Source organism: Symsagittifera roscoffensis, chromosome 6, assembly GCF_963678635.1.
Source record: "Symsagittifera roscoffensis chromosome 6, txSymRosc1.1, whole genome shotgun sequence".
Lineage (NCBI taxonomy): Eukaryota > Metazoa > Xenacoelomorpha > Acoela > Convolutidae > Symsagittifera > Symsagittifera roscoffensis.
The window spans coordinates 44816071-44833677 of NC_087067.1; the positions used below are offsets into that span (position 1 = coordinate 44816071).

General features: G+C 35.8%; 1 protein-coding gene across 1 annotated transcript; it reads left to right on the forward strand.

The window, feature by feature from the left end:
• The first annotated feature begins 10739 nt into the window (after positions 1 to 10739).
• On the forward strand, positions 10740 to 14286 carry LOC134848206 (glutamine synthetase-like). Its single transcript, XM_063865580.1, has 3 exons — positions 10740 to 11126; positions 11312 to 11645; positions 12643 to 14286. The coding sequence occupies exons 2-3, from the start codon at positions 11390 to 11392 to the stop codon at positions 13500 to 13502; spliced, it is 1116 nt and encodes a 371-aa protein (XP_063721650.1). The 5' UTR covers positions 10740 to 11126; positions 11312 to 11389; the 3' UTR covers positions 13503 to 14286.
• Positions 14287 to 17607: the final 3321 nt, after the last annotated feature.

A 17607-nucleotide genomic window follows, 5' to 3' on the forward strand; every position in this document is an offset into this window, starting at 1 on the left:
CCGCCAAATTGAGTGAAGCTGCATTACACTCGGTAAGCATACAATTTTGATGATATGAACAATACAATTTAAGTATGAACAAAATTTGTGAGCGGCTTATTTAGAAGAAAATCTGAATGTATCAAGAAAGAACCACTAACTTACAGGCAAGTTTTGTTTTACTCTAAAAAAGCAACATTTTTATTCATAAAAATCTATGGCTTAAAAGGCTGATGTCTAAAGCTGTCGTTTGAGCTTAAATACTCGCTCTAGATCTAAATTAGTTAAGTATCACTTTTGAGCAGCTAAAGTTATTGTATTTTTGTAATATCTTTTAATCAGTTATCAACAAAAGAACGTATGAAGAAAGGACCACTAAGTTACAGGCAAGCTCCGTTTTACTCTATAACACAGCAACATTATTAGTCATTAGAATCTATAGCTTAAAGACTGGATCTCTGAAGCTGTCGCTTGAGCTTAAAATACTCGCTCGAGATCTAAATTAGTTAAGTATCACTATTTGGGCAGCTAAAATTATTGTATTTTTGTAATAACTTTTAATGAGTTATTAACAACAAAAATTGTGATTTATTTTATAAGTTTGGGAGCTAGTTATGGGAACTAGTTATTCAATTTAGAGATAAGTACTCGGCCTAATTACAATTAGGTACTACTATGATAGAGTGGTCACCCGAAAAAGCAACTATGATAGACAGGTCCCGCATGCATTTCGCATGTTATAATTTTGAAAACTAGTTTGCTTATAAGTTATTCATTTCAAAAATCTGGCAAAAGATGTTGAGTCAGAAACCTTTCAGATTAAAAATTGTGATTACTATAATTTTTATATCAAGAAATATGCTCGCTTGAGCTTATTTTACAGTTTAACAACCATAATTGGATTGACTTATTTGTCATCAAAATTCGATTTTGTCAATTTTTTTGAATTTTCCACCGTATTATGTTGATGGGGAGGTTTTACGAAACAAAGAAACTTAAAATTTGTTTGAAAATATACAGCAAAATTTTTCTGAATGGCGAGATCATAATTTTAAACATTTCAGAGCCCTGTGTCTTTTTCGCAAGGGACCTGGTTATTTTCAAGGGATCACTCTATCATAGTAGTACCTACAATTATTGTTTTCACGAACACTTTGCTGTTCTTATCTCTCACAAACTGGCACAAACTTATTTCGCACAAACTTTTGTCTGAATGGCCTGATTTAGTGTGATATTTTGTTGTTCAAATTTTGTGAATTTTGAAATACCCACTGATGCAAAATTTATTTTGAAAATGGTTTTACGAACTTTTTTTGTGATTTGTTTTAACGCTTCATACTTATTCTCTTTGGCATTGATTAGATAGATGCCTGTCAATCTCTGTCATGAATTGACCATCGGTTGACCATTCACTGTTTGTGTTAGTTTTAGAACAGACATTTTTATTCAACACTTTCCTTATTTCTTTTATTTCTTTTTAGATTAAATGTAGATAGATTGTACATTTAGTAGATAGAACACCCTACAATTTTATCAACTACAGCGTCGAATTTCTTAAGAAAGGAACTAACATTAATAGTTTATTATTTTCCGAGATTTAGTAATCTACTATCAACAAGGCTGTTCTTGCCAAGACAAAGGCGTGAACATCCTGAACACCTTTTGTTGTTTGTTTTGAACGTTGTTCATCACAAATCGTCGAAGTGAAACTTTCAGTAAGGCTTTTGATAGAATTGATGGACCTTTTGAATTTCCTTCAACTTTGTCTCATTAAGTTTTTGTGCCAGTTTGTGCTCAATTCGGAATCGTTCATCATTTTCAGGTCTTGCAAACCAAGTAATAAATTTTATTGGAAATATTTTTCTGGAATAACCTGTGCCACTTTTAGAATTGGCTAAATTTGTTTGGTTTTGCTTGACATTATAGAAATGACGCAAGAAGCAAACGTATTTGTTAGAATTAATTTTTTGATGCCATTGATATTTTGAATTTGAAAATTAGTTTTGAAGATTTTCAGGAAGCAACGAAAAGTTTTATTTCACTGTTTAAACGAAAACAACAAGAGTGCTCTAATCGAGGTAATGTCTTGAATATTTTCCGACTGCCTCTCAAATTCGAAAAAATAAGAGTTCTTTTCAAGATGTTTGAAAAATTACGAAACTTCAAGCAAAAACACACTTTTTTTTGAGATTCTTATTTATAAATACTCTCTCCCACAGTTTGCTAAATACGATGACATTTTTTAACAATGTCACATTTATAATCATCGACAGTTCACCCCCGCTACTTTTTTACCCCTCAAAAAGCTTCATAATTTTGTAGAGTTAAAGAGCGACCGCCGCAGTCGCGCCGACGTAATGCGAGCTTGCGAACTGAGAGTAGAACTATATGTGAAATGCAGAGCCGTTTATTGCCGCGACTTTAACTGGTTACAAATTTGGGGGAAATTGAGCCTAAAAAAGGATGGGTTAATGAAATGTGACAAGGCATCTAAAGCGTAAAAACGTTTGGTATGAAAAGTTTTAGGGTGAAAAAATGCGGAATAAAAAAAGTCGTAATCATAAGTAGAAAGTGATGTAATTAGTGTCTAGCAACCTATTAAAAATACTAAATGAAAAGCGTCAAATCAATTTGGACCAATTTTTTAGCCGAATTGAATCGCCGTTCATACATTACGAACAACTTATGTAGCGATAAAAAAATAGCGAAAATTGTCTCAAAGTCCTCAAAGGCAAAAGGCCTAATTTTAGAACACCATAACTCTATGGAAAATGATCATATATTTGAATTATTATTTTTAGAGTTTGATTCGTTGGCATCATTTTCAGGTGGTATAAAATATTACACGAAAATACTTAGTTAAAATGTTCATATTTGCCTGAAGAAAACAACTCACTGAGCAAGAAGATTCCATCATTTCTTCAAAGGTCTGAACAACAGCAATCAAAATGATAAAGGAGGGATGAGGAAAGGACAAAGAGAAAAGAGAGAGAGAGAGAAAAAAAGAAAAAAGAAAGAAAGAAAGAACAGAAGAAAGAATGAAAGAAAGAAGAGAGAGAGAGAGAGAGAGAGAGAGAGAGAGAAGAGAGAGATAGAGAGAAAGAGAAGAGAGAGAGAGAGAGAGAGAGAGAGAGAGGGAGGAGAGAGAGAAGAAAGAGAGAGAGAGAGAGAGAGAGAGAAATTGTTGTGAGAGAAAATGGGAAAAAAGAGAAAGATAAAGAAGAAAGATAAAGGGAGAGAGAGAGAGAGAGCGAGAGAGAGAGAGAGAGAAGAAAGAGAGAGAGAGAGAGAGAGAGAGAGAAATTGTGAGAGAAAATGGAAAAAAAGAGAAAGATAAAAGGAGAGAAAAAGAACTCATAGTAAGTTTTGAAGTTTCAGATCTGTACGTTGCAGTGTTAAAGGTTTTTAATTTGACTTTAAATTATTATAAAACCGAGATAGAAATTTTTTTACGCGTTATAATGATTGTGTATAAACTTTTTCCTTATTTCCGTACTTTTTAAAAAATTTTCATTGAAAGTATCAATGTGATTCCATTTTTGTCAACGCTCATTTCCGTTTGCTCATTATGACTTTTTGTCCTTTTTCGCGACTTTTCCTTTATATCTCCAAAAAACTTTCCGTCTGAGATTATTTTTTTTGCGTCTTCTGTGTACGGAAAAAAGAATGCCAATCCATTCATTACTATAGTATGTTTTAACTCAAATCTCTGAAAAAAATAAACGTCAAAAGTTTGAGTGTGTCTGTTCCTGTTTGGCTGTGACCGAAATCTATCTAGGAAAACAATCGCACGACTGGCAAAAAGATGAACGGAAATCATGGAGTTATGTGAATTTATTTTTGTTTTAATGTTCATTTGTATCAGATGTTTGGAACTGAACAAGTTCATTTTGTTGAAAACTTGAAAAAAAAAATTTTTGAAATAAAGTCCATTTTTAATCAAAATTTCTTTTAAAAAAATACTGTAACACGGAATATGAACTAAACACTAAATTTTGAACTATGAGCACTTTCGGTTTAGAAACCCAATCGTTTTTGACTGTGCAGGCTCCTACTCCAACCATCTTCTACTCTTATAGCTTATACAATCAACTTTTACTCAATCCACTGTTCATCTTTGCTTAGTTGCAAATCAGTCCCAATGCACCTCAATTTATCACGATGACGTGCCACTCAAAAATTGAAATAGTCGGTTTTTCTACTTTTTCCAGAAGAAAATTAAATAAAGATTTGGAGTTTGAATTAGATAATGGGCCACATATGACTCTAGGTCTTTTGAGTTATAAATCAAAACTCAGGCATTCAAGCCTTGAGACATACCAAAACATTTTTTGACATTTGCATTAACCGAGAGCCGTTCTTGTTGCGATGTTCATTAAGTTGGAAAACATTACGCATGTTCTTTGTATCTTTCACATAAAGGCATTTTGAAAGTCAATTTCAGTTTTTGCTATTATTTTTCTTACAAGTGTGGTCTAGTTTTCATAACAAACTCATTTTTTTTTCAATGAATTTTTATCTTTATCTTTTTGACATTTCAAAAATACGGTTTATTAATTCATAATTCACATTAACTCAATCGTACATATCTCGAAATACATTTTAAATAGCCAATCTTCTCTCAAACATTTCAAATGAGGGTTCGGTGATCCTAAAACATTTTTTGACAAACACAGACTTTGACTGACAGTTTTACTTTGAGAATCTCATCCAGAGTAGTGAAGGTTAATGAGTCGTAACTAAATCGGTATTGACGAATCAATACGATAAGTATTGAATTAAGCAATTGGTTAAATTGCAAAATCGACCAAAACAAACAACGACTACTCATGGCTTGAGAACGGTACCAAATTTGCAAACCCACCCAAAATGAAAACTACTGGGGCTAGCTTTATGAAACTTGGACGACGGATACTGGAGATGATTTGACCCGCGCACGCAAAAAAAGCAGACCCCTCGGACACCCTGGCCCCAAGCGATAACGGTTCTCGGAAGTGCAAATAGTGTAAATAGCCCTATTAGAATTGAGCAACCAGCGGTTGGAATGAAACCAAAATATAGTATGTTAGAAACCTAGTTGACGGAAGCTTAAGTCAAGAATTTCACCTCCTCGACTCCTACTTCCGGTGCTATGCCCCATGCAAATAGCCCCCACCAAGATTTCGGAAGTCGTTTCTCGGACCCCGTTGAACGCAGAGAGCCAAAACTTTGGTGTATCAAAGGTAAGGACAAGATACATCACGTATTATAGTTTGAGCCAAATTCGGCTGTTGGACCGGAAGTTATTAGCACTTGGGAAAAATACGCCTGAAACCGAAAAAAGGCAATTTACGCAAAATAATCAATGAGGGAATATTGATTTTACGACGGCAATAGACACCATAACTCATCCTCGAAAAAAGACCCCCAGTGAATAAAACCTCTCCGGCGACTCCTTCCGGTGTTAATAGCTTTTTCCCAGGAAAAGGGAAAATGGACATTTTAAATGAGATAACTTGGGAAGTATTAACGGGATATGGACGAAACTTGGTAGGCAGGACCCCTATGGGGCTCTAAACGTGAAAATGGAAGATCGACCACGAGTAACCCCGAAGTGACCTTTAAATAACCTTTGGGCGATTAGGACTAAAATTGCAAAGAAAACCCTGGGATTAACACCGGAAAGTGGCGTATTCCCCAACCCCAATCCTTGGGAATAAGAATCGGTCAGCTTACTAATATTTTGGAGTGATTTTACTTATTGGGAAATGGAGCAGAAGCTGAACGATATTTAACTCATACATTGTATCATTGAAGTTGTGGAACTAATTAAAGTGGACTTGGCAAACATTGAGTTCAACTTAGCTTGTCTAATGTGCTAATAATAGAAAATGAATCAGACTAGGGAAAAGTAGTCCCAGAGAAAATTGGCGGTAGTAGAGGTATAGCATGGGAAGTAAGTGTCCTAAATAACATGAATGGACGGTATATTTACCCAGCTCGCCGGAGGTGACTGTTTTGTACAATTTGGCCCTCAATTAACGAATTACGTTCCCACGATGACTAGAATGTCGGGATTTTAAGAGAGTAAAGAGCGGAATTTTAGATGCTTGGAATGAAGTAGCCACCAATAAAAAGGGTCTTCCCTACCCTCGGGAGGTCGGTACATCAATGGGTTAATTAAAAAACTCTGGGAGATTGGTTATTTAAACATAACTCGGTTTGGAGGTGAAATTGAACGTGTTATTTGCACAACTTAGGTAGTGATACATATAATGAACTTGGAACCTAAGTTTAGTGTCGTCAGAGGAAGATTTTATTTAAAAACCTTGCGAAAGCGTTACTAAAGTAAATGTCAAGACTTGTGCGGACGACATAACTCTAGTTAAAACTCATTTAGACAAACATTATAGAGAATAACAAATAGCCTACCCTTAGGCAGAATAATTTGAGCTCCTATTAAGAGTAGTTGGTTCTCAGTTAGAATGAGAACGATTGAGCAAGCTGAGACGAATAGATGGTCCGTGGAGGACGCTAATGCTTGAAGCAAGAATAGTTGTGTCTCAAAGTTGTTAATTAGTTGGGTTGAAATTTTTGTGCGAGCGAGTTTCGCTCGAATTCGAGTTTAGTACCGGGTTGAATTGATTGCGTGAACGACTTGCGCTGTAGAGCTGGTATTGCGACGGGCAAGTTGGCAATGCGATGGAGCGAAATGAGACGCGGGTTTTCTTATAGAAGTAAGACCATCAATTTAACCCTTTCGGAATTGTAGAACACCTAGTATTAGTGCACCCCGCTATTACAAGGTTAAAATTCTACATTTAGGCTGGTTTTTTGTTAACAAAATAATAGTCCCTTGAATGATGTTTGAACTGTTTTTTTGTCATTTTTAACATCATCCTATGTCGAAAAATAAATTAATCGATGTTTTTTACCCATGTACCGTTAAAGGATTATTTCCATTATTTTTTTCTGGCAAATATTCTTCCGAATTCAAAAACAATTGCTGATTTAACTCATTTGAGTTTCTTTAAACATATCTGTTGAGTAATTTTTGCCACTAGAAAATTCTTTCAAAAGATGGAAAACGATTTTTTTTTGAACATTCGTTTATTAGCGCAATATCTAGATCAGTTAACTTCACTAAATGCAATAGTGAGAAAATGATTTCAGCGCGGATTGTTTTACCGCCGATGCTAAGATAGAGTTCCAATTGAGAATTGTTTACCCCCCCCCCCCCCCCCCACTTTTAATGTCAAATACCAACTGAAATAAATTGGATGTTTCGACCCATTATTTGGATCAATTGTTCGGCCTCAATTTAAAATGGAATGTTTTTAAAAGCGGATTGTTTTGCAACATTTGCTACGAGCTAATAATCTAAGAAAGATGATAATTGGAGCGTATTAAAAACACCGAGTTGCAACTTGATAACTATAAAACCCATAACCCACAGAAAAAATATTTGCTGATAAAATATTGTTCTGAAAAAAAATTGAATGTTCCATTTTTTCCTGATTTCTTAAACAAGTATGATTTGAAAAAATTGATTAAGAAGTCAAAATCATTCTGAATAAAAAAACAATCTCAAGTATGAAAATGAAAACTACTGGGGCTAGCTTTATGAAACTTGGACGACGGATACTGGAGATGATTTGACACGCGCATGCAAAAATTCAGACCCCTCGGACTCCCTGGCCCCAAGCGATAACGGTTCTCCGAAGTGCAAATAGTGCAAATAGCCCTATTAGAATTGAGCAATCAGCGGTTGGAATGAAACCAAAATATAGTATGTTAGAAACCTAGTTGACGGAAGCTTAAGTTAAGAATCTCACCTCCTCGACGCCTACTTCCGGTGCTATGCCCTATGCAAATAGCCCCCACCAAGATTTCGGAAGTCGTTTCTCGGACCCCGTTGAACGCAGAGAGCCAGAACTTTGGGGTATCATAGGTAAGGACAAGATACATCATGTATTATAGTTTGAGCCAAATTCGGCTGTTGGACCGGAAGTTATTAGCACTTGGGAAAAATACGCCTGAAACCGGAGATGGGCAATTTACGCAAAATAATCAATGAGGGCATATTGATTTTACAGCGGCAATAGACATTATAACTCATCCTCGAAAAAAGACCCCTGTGAATAAAACCTCTCCGGCGACTCCTTCCCGTGTTAATAGCATTTTTCCAGGAAAAGGGATAATGGACATCTTAAATGAGATAACTTGGGAAGTATTAACGGGATATGGACGAAACTTGGTAGGCAGGACCCCTATGGGGTTCTAAACGTGAAAATAAAAGATCGACCACGAGTGACCTCGAAGTGACCTTTAAATAATTTTTGGGCGATTCGGACTAAAATTGCAAAGAAAACCCTGGGATTAACACCGGAAAAGGGCGTATTCCCCAACCCCAATCCTTGGGAATAAGAATCGGTCAGCTTACTAATATTTTGGAGGGATTTTACTTATTGGGAAATGGAGCAGAAGCTGAACGATATTTAACTCATACATTGTATCATTGAAGTTGTGGAACTAATTAAAGTGGACTTGGCAAACATTGAGTTCAACTTAGCTTGTCTAATGTGCTAATAATAGAAAAAGAATCAGACTAGGGAAAAGTAGTCCCAGAGAAAATCGGCGTTAGTAGAGGTATAGCATGGGAAGTAAGTGTCCTAAATAACATGAATGGACGGTATATTTGGATCAATTGTTCGGCCTCAATTTAAAATGGAATGATTTTAAATGCGGATTGTGTTGCAACATTTGCTACGAGCTAATATTCTAAAAGAGATGACAATTGGAGCGTATTAAAAACACCGTTTTGCAAATTGATAACTATAAAACCCATAACCCACAGAAAAAATATTTGCTGATAAAATATTGTTCTTAATATTGTTCTGAATGAAAAGCCACTTCAAACAAATATTTTTTAAGTTTTTGAAAGTCCAAAACAATTCTTACACTGGTCTAGCTTGGTATTTATAGTCCTTCTATTTATGTTAATTTTCCTGTTTTTGTTTTGAGATGGAATATTAATATATAAGTGCTTACTGATATTCTCTAACTGTTTTTGATTTATTGACTAATTGAAGTACTGACAGATTCAAAAACTAGCGTACAATAAATAGCCCAAAATAGCACTTTCTGAAACTCGTAAATTTGCAATAAAAACTATCTCCGGTGTGAAAAACTTTATCTCGTATTTCGGCATCAGTCGGTGAAAATAAAACTTTTTCTCGTTTTTTAGCCAAGGTGAAAAAAAAAGTCATGAAGCAAATGGAGAATCAAAACGTATTCTGAAAACAAAAATAACAATGAAAGATATTCTGTGAGATATATTCCGACGAAACACAAAACAATTCTGGAAAAAATGTTGACAGAAATCCATAGTTGGGAAAAAATATCTATCATACAAATCCATAAAAAAGGAAAATGCTGATCAGGATATTTTTATACAAATTTGTAGTCTATAGAGTTCTAAGTAGTTGTATACAAGCATAGTTTTGTTCCGATCACTTGAAAAATGGGGAGTAATTATTTATTCGGGTGTTTTAGTTTTTTTCTTTTTTTTTCCACGTGTCGAGATAGTGGGAAGGAACTTCGTCTTCCGGCTTCCAATTTGGGAGGTAACACAAATAAGCATCGGAAAGTTTCGAGTGATGTATTATTTTAAAGCCCCGTCAGTCGTAATTTAACCCACATTTATAATTTTCGTAAAAAGTTTCATTGTGTCGAGAAAAACCGGTTTGAACTTTTTGATTTTTCGTCTAAATTCGAGCGAGTAAAGCGACGAGCTCGTTTAATTATGCTTAGCTTAGACTGTTTACAATAGCTTATTTTTGCTTAATTTTAAATTTCCTCGAGTAAAATTAGTTTTTGAAGATTTTTAATAGCATTTTGGGAAGCAAAAACTTCGATAAAATTTTAAAATTTTGATTTTTGTTTCGATTTTTTTCGTTTTTTTTCTAGTCACTTTTCTTCATAAAGTGTTATCCTGTTTACCTATATTACTATGACGGTCGACTATGTCTAATTTATAGTTTCACGTCAGAACATAAATCAAAGAACGCAGAAAAAAACAACACTAATTTGAAAAAAAAATTTCGTAGATTTTTAAAGGCTATCCTTGTTCATAGTATGGAATTGTATGACAAGCATTTTTTGTAAACTCCATCAGTTTTTAGCGGGAGGAGTGTCAATTTTTTTTTTCAATTGAATTTTTCAGCTTATTAGAATTGAGCATTTCATACGCAGCATTTAACGAATTTAATTCATATTAAACGTGGAGGATGTTTATGTACCAGTATTCAGACAACCGCGTATTCATACTCGTCAGTAAGCAGACAATTACTATATAAATCAATCAGAATCGAGACAAGGAAGAGGGGGAGGGTTCTCATGCTTGAAGGACCGAATGCTTGAAAAATTTCAACCGATCAAAATCGCCAAGCGTTTCTATTGGCTAAATGCCTTTCTCACAAAATCGAAGTCAATATCAACAGAAAATGTATTAAATCAGTGGAAAACAATCGAAAAAATTACGAATTGCGGGTTACAACCCAATACTCTGCAGATAATCATCAAAATTAATTAATAAATTATACGAATTTTTCAGTCTTGAAAACTCATCTGCTTATTATCTAATCGGTCAATATTAACACTCATGGCGTGGATTTATTTTCTTACTTTGAGATTTTCACGATTTATTTTGAGATTTTGAATACTCAATTCTGATTGGCTGAAAGTAAGCTAAAATTAAAAGCATGAGGACGTATTAGTCTGCTTACCGACGAGCATGAATCTGCGGATGTCTAAATACAGACCGCACTCCGGGGAGGCTGTTATGCTAACATGATTCAGAGATAGCTAACAAGACTCCAAATATGCTACTGAATTTTGTCGTCGGTAAGATCAGGGAAGCCAGTCTCTGTTTCGTAAATATTAGCTTTGGATTGCTTTTAAAGCTTTTCTTCAGCTTTCCCAGGGACAGGAAAAAGCCGACATTACATTTAAGCTTAGTGTTAAGTTTTTGTTTATTTGGTGCTTGGCGATAAGTAAGCATGTCACAAGTGTTATTGGTTTGTTCCCTTTAACAGACCGCAATAGAATGATTCCGGGATATTATTCATTTAATACAATTTTGGACGAAATAGTGGCGAAAGCAAGTGGTGAGTTTATATTGTATGTTATTCCAATACTCCTTTATTTTTTTTGTTAAATTGTTCATGTGATATAGGAACATTTGGTTCCTCTTGACAATCCAGCACATAAAATTGCGGCGTGAACAAACACCGAATCTCTTATAACTAAACGGACGCGTGAACAAACTTTAGTCTGCGTGACGTCATTTTAGAATCGACCTATCGAGAGAGACAAGAATTAAATAAGCAGAACTTCAGCGTAAAATCAAACTTAGACCTTCAGAGCCCAAATGTTAGCAACCAACTCTAATAACACTTTCAAAGCCTTTACCGAGGGTTCCCAGAACGACATGCCGAGCGACAAATATATCGCGACTTATGTCTGGATCGACGCCGAACAAGGACTGCGAAGCAAGTCACGAGTGCTGGAAAGGCGAGTTATAAACCCCTCTGATGCGCCTGTGTGGAACTTTGACGGGTCTTCAACTGAGCAGGCGACTGGACGTAACAGCGATTGCTGGATCAAACCCAGAGCCGTATTCAAAGGTAACCGGTTCGACCGTAATTTGAAATCATAAGTCGCATCACATGCATGATTCCATAGAAGCCATATAGAAGATCCCAGCGTTTGATCCTTTAAGGAAACGAATTGGGTCCGACGTATGATTGCACATTATTCTATCAAATAACATAAATAGACAAGATGGAAGCTTGTCTAATTTTTTTTGTGGCGCGCGTGGTACTACTATGATAGTGGTCCCTTGAAAATACCCAGGTCCCTTGAGAATACGACACCTAGAGCTCTCAAGTCGTTTAATAATTATGATTACGCCTTTCGAGAGATGTCGCAGTATATTTTCAAACAAATTTTATGTTTTGTTACCTCTTAAAACCTCTCCCTCAGCATTTTAAGGTTGAAAATTTAAAAAAAAAAACGCCAATAGTGGGTTTTGATGTCAAATAAGTCAACCCAATTATATGGTTGTTGAACCGTAAAATAAAGTAAAGCGAGCAAATTTCAATATATAAACAATAGTGATTACAATTTTCAATCTGAAAAGTTTCTGGCTGAACATATTTTGCAAGATTTTTGAAATGAATAATTTATACACAAATTAGTTTTCAATATTATAACATGCGAAATGCATGCGGGACCTGTCTATCATAGTTGCTTTTTCGGGGGACCACTCTATCATAGTAGTACCGCGCGCGTAAATGTTCCACACTTTGACCATATTTGACCACAGCTTTGTGCTAGGAGCCCAATATAATGTAACTTGAATGTTTTTTTTTCAAGTGCAAAGAGCGAAATGCGTTCTTTAACATATGTCGGTTAATTTTAAACTGGCATTAAAATTAATTTTCTGCTATATATAACTATCAAAAAATGGGGTAAAATAGAAATATGGATAGAAAACACTAAAATCATGGACTGATTGGAAGTTTTCGAATCCAAAAATTGTTATAGCGTATGCTTGTTTTCATTTCTATAAATTTTCAGCGAACCAGAAAGAAGTTTAAAAGCATGGGACGTTGATTTTAGATCCCTTCCGACTGGGACATAACGTCCTGGTCTTGTGCGATGTATTCAATTTTGATTGGACGCCAGCTGTCGGAAACAGTCGTGTGTCGTGTCTCGAAGCAATGGATAAACCCGAAGTCAAAGAAGCCAAACCCTGGTTCGGAATCGAACAGGAGTACTCCATCCTTGAGCAAGCAGGACACCCTATCGGGTGGCCACGGGGCGGATATCTCGGACCCCAAGGTCCTTACTACTGCGGAGTCGGCTCTGGGAAAGTATTCGGTCGCGCAGTGGTTGAAACTCACCTACATCATTGTTTATACGCCGGAGTCAAAATTTGCGGGACGAACGCGGAAGTTATGCCGAGTCAATGGGAATACCAAGTTGGTCCTTGCGAGGGCATCGAAATCGGAGATCATCTTTGGATGTCGAGGTACATCCTCAAAATGGTGGCTGAAGATTTCAACTGTAGTATAACCTTTGACCCCAAACCTGTTTCGGGTGATTGGAATGGTGCTGGGTGCCATACTAATTACTCAACCCTTGCGATGCGGCAACCAAACGGAATCGAAGAAATGTTTAAGGCGATTGAAAAATTTAGGAAACGACCAAATGTCCATCTAAAAGCATACGACGCAAGCTCGGGTGAGGATAATAAACGAAGACTTGTAGGTGCCTACGAAACGGCGAGTTACAAAGAGTTTTCGTCTGGTGTCGCTAATCGAGGCTCGAGTATCCGGATTCCTAGACATTGCGAAGCCGAGAAATGCGGGTACTTAGAAGACCGAAGGCCCGCCGCTAACTGTGACCCGTACGCAGTTTCGGAAATTATTGTCCGAACTACTATTTTGAACGAAGAGGGCGACTGCGAACCAATTTAAACCCAAAAAACTTTCATGAATAGCGTCGGTTAAGCGTAACTTTTAGTTTCACAGCACAATTATGTGTATTTTCGTTTTATATCAAAAGTAGTTACGTGATTGGGCCTGGTAGCTTTGTTTATTAGCATAAGCTATGCCAAAGAATACCAGCGGATTTAGGGGGTCAAATCCCCCTCAGGGATTCGACTCCTTGACGACCCAAAGGGTCCCCATTTGTACTACTTTGAGCTTTTCATTTTTGGCAGACTTTTTCTAAGGGCGCCTTAGGCGCCAATATTTACTATTTTTAAGTGGGGGGGGGGGGGTGGCAAAAAAACGCGAGTTTCAAAATTTTTCAAAAAGTGTCTAAAGACGCCTTTAGGCACTTGCCTGCGGCGCAAACATTTTGTTAAAATAGGGTCTAAGTACTGATTTGGGAGAGAAAATCAAAAAATCAATTTGGTCGACCTAAGAAAAAAGGTCGACCAAAGAAAAAAAATGAAAATCCCCCCCCCCCCCCCCCCCCCCCTCGAGAGAAAATCTGTTTCACTGTAGTTGTAAAAATCAGTTTCTCTGAGGTAGTGATTAATTGAGAGCAAGATTTTAAAAAAAAAATGCACTTGTCAAAAGGTACTCGCGTTAATCGCTACACTAATGCTCGTAATCACAGTAAATGGTGTTTGTATTTTTATATGCATCTTCACATTACAATCCACGAAGTTATCAGCAGCAGTAAATATTATCAGTTATCTATTTGGCAACTTTAATTATCAGCTTGAAGAATTATTTGATTTTTAGTTCGTCATAGTTTTATTACTGCTTGCGATCCTTCACTCTGCAATTTATCAGCGATTTAGCATAGAGGCACTTAGCATAGTGGTAAGGCGTTCACTTTGAGATCGTCAGATAGTGTAATCGATCCACCGTCATGGCAATGATAGCGTGTTGCGCCGTTTTGTATTTAAGGTGTTCTTTATACAAAAAATGTTTTGCAGAAATCCCCATGCTTGGGGAGGGTATTTTACGTAGGTCATTTAGCGGAGAGTTGTATGGTGGATCCAGCAATTTCACTACTGGAATTGAAACACTAGCAGTTCAGTTGCGTGTTTTAAAATCATGTTTTAAAATCATTTGCAATTCACTTCCTGCACCGAGTGCCGATGGATCATAATCAATTTTACTGTCAAATTTGGCCAGTATCTAGAAATTTACAAACTAATCGATTATAATTCATTGAAAATGTAAATGGATTATAATCAATATTTTTTATGTCAACATAATCGATTATAATCCTTATACACGTTTACTTTACCCCCGTTCCCCAGTTTACTTTACCCCACCACCGCCTAACCCCCTTCCAGTTTATCACAACTGCCACTCTCATTCGCCCCCTTATAGTTGATCACGGGGTTTCATTGGTAGAATTTGGGAGGGGGGTTCATGATTGAAACCCCCCAGTTTATCCCCCCCCCCCCACCTCATTAGTTGCGGGAGGTAAAAATTGAGCTGTTGACGTTGAGATATGGCATTTAGTAAAAGGCATGGCTTAAATTTTGCAAATTTCCTTCAAAAATTGCCAAATTTCTGCAAAAATAATCGAATTTAGTTCTAAATAAAAAATTGACGATAATCAATAATGGTGGATTTTATTTCAAAAAAATCAATTGTAATGGTTTGTTTTGGCAAAAATGTTAAATTTCAGTGCCAAAAATAATGTATTATAATCGATTATAATGGATTATAATGGATTACTTTTTTCAAAAATAATCGATTATAATGGCAACATAATTGATTTCGTGGTCTTTGGTCTTAATTTTACAATTTTAATTGATTTTAATGGATTATTTTTGTCTCGGGAATCCATTATAATTGATTAGAATCCATGGGCGCTCGGTGGGGGTTGCTATTAGGTGCAAAATTTAGCATTATTGAACACGAATCTTGTGCTCCGTAATTACGAACAATATTGCTTGTACTTCAGGGCAAAGCTTCTGTCTGCTCCTTGCAAATTACAAAGGCGGATGTGTTTAGTGAGCTGTGTTCAAGCAAACAAATCGCTCGCAAAAATTCCACTGCCATGATTTATTTTGGCGGCTACGAGTGTTGTGTGAACGCAATTTATTATGCATTCAGTGTTGTGATTAGAATTTTTTCGAGGGGCGGTTTTATTTTTTAAAACAAAATTTTTTTTTTTGAAACAAAAATTGAAATCAGGAAAATAAAGGCACAAAAAATATACGCAAAACAACGCTTTTTTTGTGACTGACAGGTGCGCTTCTGAATTGACAGTTAGGCGTGAAAAACACGGCTCCTAATTGGATGAAGACTAACCTTTGATGAGACGCCGAAGTTGCTATTGATAAAACTTGATTTTTATGTCTCCGAAGTGTGTTTAGTAAAAATGTACGCGGAGGGGCCTAGAAAATTAGACAAAAAGCAAATTAGACATGACCAACAAAAATGAATTTAGACGTCGATGCAAAATAACAAATATGGGAAATTAGACGTAATTGTATTGTTCGTGTCTGAAATTTCTTTACCGAATACAATTAAACTTTCGTTCAGCTTTCTTAAATGCAAATCAACTTTTCACATGCCGCAATTTTCACATTCCGCATTTTTCACATGCCGCAATTGAAAATTTTATGCAATTCAAAAATGTTCTATAATCTTGAAATTAACATTTTATAAATCAATTCAGATAAATATTTTGATATGCAATGGGATCAAATATTATTTTTGTAATTATGAAAACTTGTTTTAAACAATAACTTTTGTTATAGCCCTTTGCTTTCTATCTAAAATGCTAGTTTTGCAAAAACAATTTAATGTCTAAATTCGCTTTGTTGGTCACGTCTAATCTGCTTATCGCCTAATTTCCTAGCCCCCATCCAATGGTAAACAAAATTGTACTCAATAATTGAGAGTGAGAAAAGGCGTTAATCCCCTTCCACAGGCGGCTACTGCGCACAATAATTATTCCAAGTTTGCCAAATTAGCAAACTTCAAACGCCTTTTAAAGTTTGAACATAAAAAATCATTACCTCGACCAGATCAGGACAGTTTTCAAGCTGCAGCACAGATTTCGGGTCTTATGCGTTGAACGGCCCAAAATTAGGAAAATAGTCAGAAATTTTATTTCAGATTGAAAACACGTAATCAACATTTAATTGGTTCAGTTATTACATATTATACGAGCCAATCAGGATTAATCTCAGTATCAATCGAAATGGCTGACCTAGTTGCTCGAATTTGATTGGCTAATATTAGCCAATCAGGATCAGTTTCAGTTTTAGTTTTCATTTTGCTTCAATTTTGATTTTTGGGCCGTTTAACGCATAAAACCCTAGATTTCTGTTATTGTGTCGACTTTCGATATGACAAAAAAAATAACTTTGCTCGATGTGGCTTTTTCATACGAAAGTCGACTTATTAACAATTCATTTTAAAACGGAGTTTCTTGTAACATCTGAAATTTCTTGACAAACGCGATACATCTCTTTAATTCTATGCTCAGTTCATCGGTAGATTTGAGATTAGATACAAGGCTTGTCAGTATGGCTAAATAAAAGTAAAGTCGAAAGTTGTCTGCTAAAACAACCACCAGTTAAAATTTTTTGTCACTTTGTTGAAAGCGGGGAACAATGTTCAGAATTTCCTTTTTCCACTACCTTCAATTTCTTACAAAAAAAAATTTTGTTCCCATTGTCCGCTGTTTATGAAAATTGACATGTGGAATGATTGGGCTTGACAAACATAATTGGTTTTGAGCTTACCTTTAAAATAATTTAGTTACACCTTGACGTCGCAAAATTGATGCTCGTGAGAGGTGAAATACTGAAAAGAGCCCAATTACATCTCTTTGCAAAAGCTGTACACCAGCTCAAAACGAAGTTCCTTTTCGTGAAGCAAATTGTTTCAACAAATCAACACTTTGAACGCCATGTCATTTTCTTTTGATTTGTCAAGTCGCTGTTTTTCATCACTAACATAAATTATATCTAAGACCATACTTTCAGTTCAAAGTCTCATTTTTTTTCAATTTGTTAAGTCGAAAAATCAACTTGACCACCGAGATGCTGATTTAGTATTCTTTTTAAATGAAGGAAATTTTTTATGATCACAA

Coding starts and splice junctions, on each gene's coding strand:
- LOC134848206 (XM_063865580.1), top strand. CDS start 11,390: ATGTTAGCAACCAACTCTAATAACACTTTCAAAGCCTTTACCGAGGGT. Junction 11,646..12,642: donor ACCCAGAGCCGTATTCAAAG/GTAACCGGTTCG, acceptor CGTTGATTTTAG/ATCCCTTCCGACTGGGACAT.